General features: G+C 45.8%; 1 protein-coding gene across 1 annotated transcript in view; it reads left to right on the forward strand.

Annotated features, from left to right (window-relative positions):
* Nucleotides 1-7500, forward strand: part of mpp7a (MAGUK p55 scaffold protein 7a) — a 135732-nt gene that overhangs the window by 75844 nt on the left and 52388 nt on the right. The window contains exon 7 of the mRNA XM_080855124.1: nt 6592-6648. Coding sequence (XP_080711250.1) covers nt 6592-6648 — 57 coding nt within the window. The remainder of the gene's footprint in view (nt 1-6591; nt 6649-7500) is intronic.

A 7500-nucleotide genomic window follows, 5' to 3' on the forward strand; every position in this document is an offset into this window, starting at 1 on the left:
TCCTCTGTCACTTTAGGGCATTTAGGAATAATATCATGCACATGAGAACGTAATACTAATTTAACTCTTTATACCTATAAGGGCTCTCTCTCTCACACACACACACACACACACACACACCCTCCACTGTCTGCAGAATTGGTTGGCATAATAAGGATTTTAATGTCTGGCATCGGTGAAAATAGAGTTTCATCTTCCAGAGTTATTTTTTTTCTTTCATTCCTATTTAGTCCCAGACATTCCTCCCCATTCTTAGTCATTGCTAACCGTATTCCCTGTCATGCCGAGCCATTCCCAGTCCCCAGCAGCCCCTCCCAGGAATTCTCCCATTATCAGTAATGAGCGCCAATTTTCTTCTCTCCTGTAATACCTGTTAATGAGCACTGAGTTCAGACGCAGGGTTACATAAGCACATGCCTTTTGTGTGTGTGTGTGTGTGTGTGTGTGTGTGTGTGTGTGCTTGTAGCATTTGTGATGATCAGCAGTAATCTACTTATGCAGGCAGCAGGTTAGACTGAGGGCATGGTCATTTAGCATCCCGCGCTCTCTCTGTTCTCTCATTATGGCCTGTCTCCATTTCTTGTCTGACTTTCTTCTTCTTTTCCCTTCTTTTCTGCAGTCAGCACATCAGTGTCTGTTTGTCTTCTTGGTGCTCCCCCTCACTCACTCACCCCCTCACTCACTCACCCACTCACCCACTCACTCACTCAATCACCCACTCACTCACTCACTCACTCACTCACTCACTCACTCACCCACTCACACACTCACTCACTCACTCACTCACCCACTCACTCACTCACACACTCACTCACCCACTCACTCACCCACTCACTCACTCACACACTCACTCACTCACCCACTCACTCACCCACTCACTCACTCACTCACTCACTCACTCACTCACTCACCCACTCACTCACTCACCCACTCACTCACTCACCCACTCACTCACTCACTCACTCACCCACTCACTCACTCACTCACTCACTCACCCACTCACTCACCCACTCACCCACTCACTCACTCACTCACTCACTCACTCACTCACTCACTCACTCACCCACTCACTCACTCACTCACTCACTCACTCACCCACTCACTCACTCACTCACTCACCCACTCACCCACTCACTCACTCACTCACTCACCCACCCACCCACTCACTCACTCACTCACCCACTCACTCACTCACTCACTCACCCACTCACCCACTCACCCACTCACTCACTCACTCACTCACTCACCCACTCACTCACTCACTCACTCACTCACTCACTCACTCACTCACTCACCCACTCACTCACTCACTCACTCACTCACTCACTGGCACATCACTCCCCAGTCTCCTCTTTTCTCCTTCCCACACTGTGATATTCTGTCACTTCTCTTCCTCTCTCGATCTGTCCATTAACTCATTTTTCATCTTTTTGACATGTCTCACTACATGGATCCTCGATTCCGCAAAGCCGACGCCAACACACTTTTACCACCGTATTCTCCAGTGTTCCCTAACACTCTGTGAAGCCCTCTTTGATCTCTTAAATAACGTTTCACAATTCTTAGAGAGTTGTTAAAACAGCGTGTGTGTAAGTCCGAAAGTGTGTACATTTGTCTGTTGAGGCTTTGTCCCCGTGACATTTCTGGCCTTACTACAAATTACCAGTGACACTATGGCAGATCTGATCGCTGTGTTTGTATGCAAGTTTCCTCTCCTCTCCTCTCCTCTCCTCTCCTCTCCTCTCCTCTCCTCTTCTCTTCTCTTCTCTTCTCTTCTCTTCTCTTTCCCACATTTTTCCATGGACAACATCTGCTTAGCTGAGAGGGAACAGGAATGTGGTTCCCACTAAATCTGTGTTCATTTCCCCTGCTCTCCAGCAAAGAGTGTGTGTGTGTTTGTGTGTGTGTGTGTGTTTGTGTGTGTGTGTGTGTGTGTGCTGTCGTCGTTCACGCTCTCGCACTGTTTAAGTGACTGGAGTGTCAAACACTCGTTCGCTGGGCGACCGGCCTCAGCTGTTTGTTTTCCTCTGCCTCCCTCCATCGCCAGCGCTAAGCTAATGTTTGTTAGAAATGACAGCGTCTCCCGGCGCGCAACCGTGACGATGTTATGAGCGGTTGTTTCAGAACGAGCGCCGGGTGTGTGAAATGGAGACGTCTGCTTGTTTTCACTGGCTGAGACACACAAACACACATACACACACACACACACACACACACACACACACACACACACACACACACATACACACACACACACCTCAAACATGCCAGCCCACACACCCTGCCTCAGTCCCCGGGTTCTGCCAGACTATGTTTGGGCACGACGCCGTCTGGGTGTACGAACGTGTGTGCCCTGCATCGTTTTTACATATGTATGTTCAATATGTTTGTTGTTGTATTTTTGTGTGTTTGCTTAAACGTCTAGGCCCTCTTCTGTAGTTTGTTCGTTGTCGCCCTGCATTTTTTAAAGGGTTTCTCGTCAGGCCAAAAGCCCTGAAAGACTGTGTGTTTACGCGTCTCTGTTGGCATGTGGTAACAGCATTGTTGGGCTTGGGTCTGTGGTTGTGTGCGAGGTTATGACTGTTTTTCATTTTATTTTTATTTTGTATTTAGTTTCACTTGAGGTTTTATTTAACGACCTCTTTTCTTTTTTTCTTTTAGTTTATTATAGTCAGTTTCATCAGAATCAGTTTTAATCATTGAAGATATTGACATATCATGACTTAACTTAGTTAACATGCAACAGGCTACACTTGTTTCAGACCGAAAGGCTGTTAATGATTTGGTCCTTCTTTCGATTTTGCGAAAGGTTTTTCGGATTTGTGCTCAACAGCCAATCAAATTGCACCCCTCCCTCCCGTGCTCCTGAAGCACTGTGTTGATTGGCTGGGATTGTTTATAGCTCAATTTACAGAGCCAGGACTGCAAACAATTAACTGATGACCGTGAGGAGCAATTCAGTGAATTTGCCACAAAGTGTATGGGATTAGAATCACAAACTACACCTTTAATACATATAAAAGGAAAGGACACAAATAAACATTTCAACCAATCACATCAGGCAAACAATATGTTTTTCAACAATAGGGTTTTCACGGTCAACCCTACCAGTATAGTTAACACTCTAAGGTCCAAGGCCTTTTAGACTTTTCTAAGTTGTCTGACATGCCTTGATGTTTTTGTACATTTTGCTTAACTCAAAACATTGATGCACAAATGGAATATATGATTCTATTCTAGAAGACCTCAGCAATAATATCATGTAAGTAAAAGGAATGTAGTAAAAAAAAGTTTAATTTAAATCAAATGTAAACATACCCTTAGAAAAACCTTGTTTCAGAGGTGCTCAGACTTTGTACAAAAACACATTGTAAAGATTTATTCACAAGACTTTTTATTTCTGAGCCTTGTAAACATAGGTGTTGGCTAAACACATGTTAGTTTAGCATTCAGAAAGGATGTCTTGTTTCACTCCCACATATTTATAATTTCAGAGTGTCCTGTGCCATTCCTAAATCTGTGCCCCTACAAATGCATATTGATGAGTTGGTGTGAACAAACCTGTGACACCTCTCGCAAAGACAAAGGCAATATCCTAATGGCCCTAGAATGTCTTTGTGACCCAAAACCCCCGGAGTGAATCTTGCCACACCATGAACCAATGGAGATCACTGAATCACCATCCCCTTATCATATGAATAGCTGTCATTTGCTAATGGGTGGGTCCTTAGCAGCAGAAACCCCACTCAGATACTAGAAAGTGCAACACATCAGTTCTATTCCCCTGACAAAGTGCTTATTTATTTTAAAATTTTGAACTGTATATATTATAAAAGAAAAGGGTTCAATGTTTCTGTGGTTGTTCTTTTTATGTCTCTAAGACGAAAACTCGCGGAGCTTAAAACAGTTTTCGACAAAAAAATAAAAATATCCCGGACGAGGGATATAGACCTTAGACAGTTAACTAAAAAACCCTTAAGAACTCGAATAAGCACTGACGGACGTTTTTTTTTTTTTTTTTTGCATTCATCACCTACACTCTTATCTCACCATGTCCTTTTCCTATGGATAATATGTAACAATGGTCATTTTGAAGGTGAACTTTAAGATTTGGGGGATTTGCCTTTGATTTCTACGCCACCGATGCTGTTGCCTTAAGTTGACATGCCTTTGCTTGTGCTGCTTTCACTATGATATTCACAGCAGTCCCACATGTCTGACTTTAGAATAGCTTCTATGAGGGTAGGTCCAGACACGCTATGGTTGTTGGCTATAGCTACACACTGTACACTTAACACACTGGTGCAAAAACAGTGCACACACACACACACAGACACACACACACACACACACTTCATCCCGAGTCTCTCCATCCTTTTATTAATTTTCCCTCATCTACCCTCCATCCCTCATTACAGAGAGTGAATATGTGAAGTGTGAGTCGTTTGTCATCGCCTAGTTAGAGCTGTGTGCTTGTGTGAATTGGACGTACTGTGTGTGTGTGTGTGTGTGTGTGTGTGTGTGTGTGTGTGTGTGTGTGTGTGTGTGTGTAGGGCCAGAGTAATGGTCTGATAGAGTGGGTTGCTGCTCCAGGTCTCAAAGCACCGGTGCACAGATTAAGCTATCGTCTCTTGGCCAGGCCTATAATAACAATCAGAAGCATTTATGTGTCGGTGTGTGTGTGTGTGTGTGTGTGTGTGTGTGTACGTACGTATGAGAGAAAGAGAGAGTCAGTCTCAACATATGGATCCCATCACCACAGCGACCCGCCGCCCTGGATCCCCTTACTGATGAGTAATTGGCCGGCTGTGTCCATTCCACCACTAGCACCCACCCCCAAACACGCACGCACACACACACACACACACACACACACACACACACACACACACACGCACACACACAAACACGCACACAGGCACACACACACACACACACACACACACACACACACACACACACGCACACACTTTGTCTCTCTCTCCTTCTCTAACATATCATTTCTTCAGGGACTCTTTTAAGTGTTGGCTATTTTTAGAGGTCTTTATTAGAAGACTCAGTGGTAGAAAACTATACTCTGTGTGTGTGTGTGTGTGTGTGTGTGTGTGTGTGTCCGTCTGTTTTTGTTCATGTGAGGATGAATGTGTGCTTGGATGTTTTTTTTTGATTGTTTGTGTTTTGTTTGTGTTTTTTTAATTTATGTGTCCATGTGAGTTTGTATGTCTGTGTGTGTTTGAATTAGGTGATTGTGTGTGTGTGTGTGTGTGTGTGTGTGTGTGTGTGTGTGTGTGTGTGCTCGCGTGTGTTTAGATGTAAAAACTTTTATGTGGTGTCATCCAGCGTGGCTGATTAAGCTGCTGCTGATTGTTGCCCATCCATCATAGAGTGACTCAGTGGCTCCCCTACTTCACACACACACACACACTTCTATCTCACACACACAAGCAACACTACACACACTTCACACACACACACACACTCTCAGGCACAACTACACACACCTCTCTCTCACACATACAAGCACCACTACACACACACACACACACACAAACACACACACACACACACACACACGCTTACTCACTCACTCACTCACTCAGGCAACACTATACACACCTCTCTCACACACACGCACCACTACGCATACACTCACACCTCACACACACACTTAGGCACCACTACACACACACATCACACACACACACACACACACACACACACACATCATGCACACACTCACTCACACACTCACTTAGGCACCACTATACACACACACACACACACACACACACACACACACACACACACACACACGCACACACAATCAGGCACTACTACACACACACACCACACACCACACCACACACACACACACAAACACACACACACACACACACACAATTCTTTACTCTACACTCTACACACACTCAGTCAGGCACCACTGCGCGCACCATATACACATTCAAACACTCTTCTCTACTGTACTCTCTCAATACTCACACATTGTACACAACAGCACACACACCCCTCTACTCTACTGCACCACTGCACACACCTCATATACACTCTCACACCCCCTTGCTCTCCACACACACACACACTCCACACATCTCAGACACACTCCACACATCTCAGACACACTCACCCCCTGCACTGCCTTACTCTCCTCTCACTCAGGCTCCCACCCCACCCCACCACACCCTACTCTGCTCCACCCCATCCCACCCTACTCTGCTCCTCTCCACTACACATTACTCCTCTCCTACTGACACCATTACTTCTCTCCTGCTCTCCTCCCCCCTACACCAACTCAAGCCTTCACTGGAGTAGCTACAGAACCCTTTTGACAGCAGTTTATTTGGAGCCGTCTGTTTGTTTTATCTATGTATGTATTTTTGTTATATTTTTTTTGTGCTTTGGGTGCATGTGTCCAGCCTTCTTTCCTCCTTCTGTCTTTCTCGCTTACTCTCTCCTTCTCCTTCTCCGGCTTCTCTCTTTCTTTCTTTCTTTCTCTTTTCTCTCTCGCTCTGTATCCAGCTGTTTTAACTCATTGTGTTGTCTGTGTCTGACCCCTCGTCCCAACTCTGACAGGCCAGTGGCCTCCTGAGGGGAAGTGGCCAATCGGCTCTCACCTACCGACTGGCTCAGGTTACCTAATTGGCCCCTAATTATTCGATTAACAGGAAATACCCATGTCCTAGGGCCTTGTGTCATCCGCGGAGCGTAGACCTGCTCTTCCCATCAGGCCATGCAGCGGGCCCTGGGCCGTCACGCTTCAGGCCTTGAGGAAGCGACAGGGAAAACAGTTAGCGCGTCGTTAGCACCACGCTAGCCGTGACCGGTTCAGGAAAACAACGAGGTGTCAGCGGTGTAATTGTCCCTGTCGCCCCGAGCGACACGGGACAGAAAGCAGAGGACTCCGAGAGACGCGTGACGCACTGCGTGGGCGCGAGAGGTCGGGACGAGACGCTCGACCTGTGCCAGGATGCCCGCTGTCCCCACGACGGACACAAACCAGAAGGCAGACAGAGAAAAACATTAACCACTTAGAATCATTGCACAGCTAATAGCCAATAGACTGCAGCCTGAAATGACATTAAACATCTCTCACTGGTCCAGCACACTGCAGTTTAATCAGACGCGTATTATCAGGCATGGCAGATATCAGACGCGTATTATCAGGCATGGCAGATATTAAACAGTATTATCAAGCTTGAAAGATATCAGACGGGTATTATCGCGCATGACAAATATCATACGGGTATTATCGGGCATGACAAATATTTGACGGGTATAAATACGCATGGCAGATATCAGACGGGTATAAATACGCATGGCAGATATCAGACGGGTATTATCAGGCTGGCAGATATCAGACGGGTATAAATACGCATGGCAGATATCAGACGGGTATAAATACGCATGGCAGATATCAGACGGGTATTATCAAGCATGGCAGATATCAGACGGGTATAAATACGCATGGCAGATATCAGACGG

Source organism: Sprattus sprattus (assembly GCF_963457725.1).
Source record: "Sprattus sprattus genome assembly, chromosome: 17".
NCBI lineage: Eukaryota > Metazoa > Chordata > Actinopteri > Clupeiformes > Clupeidae > Sprattus > Sprattus sprattus.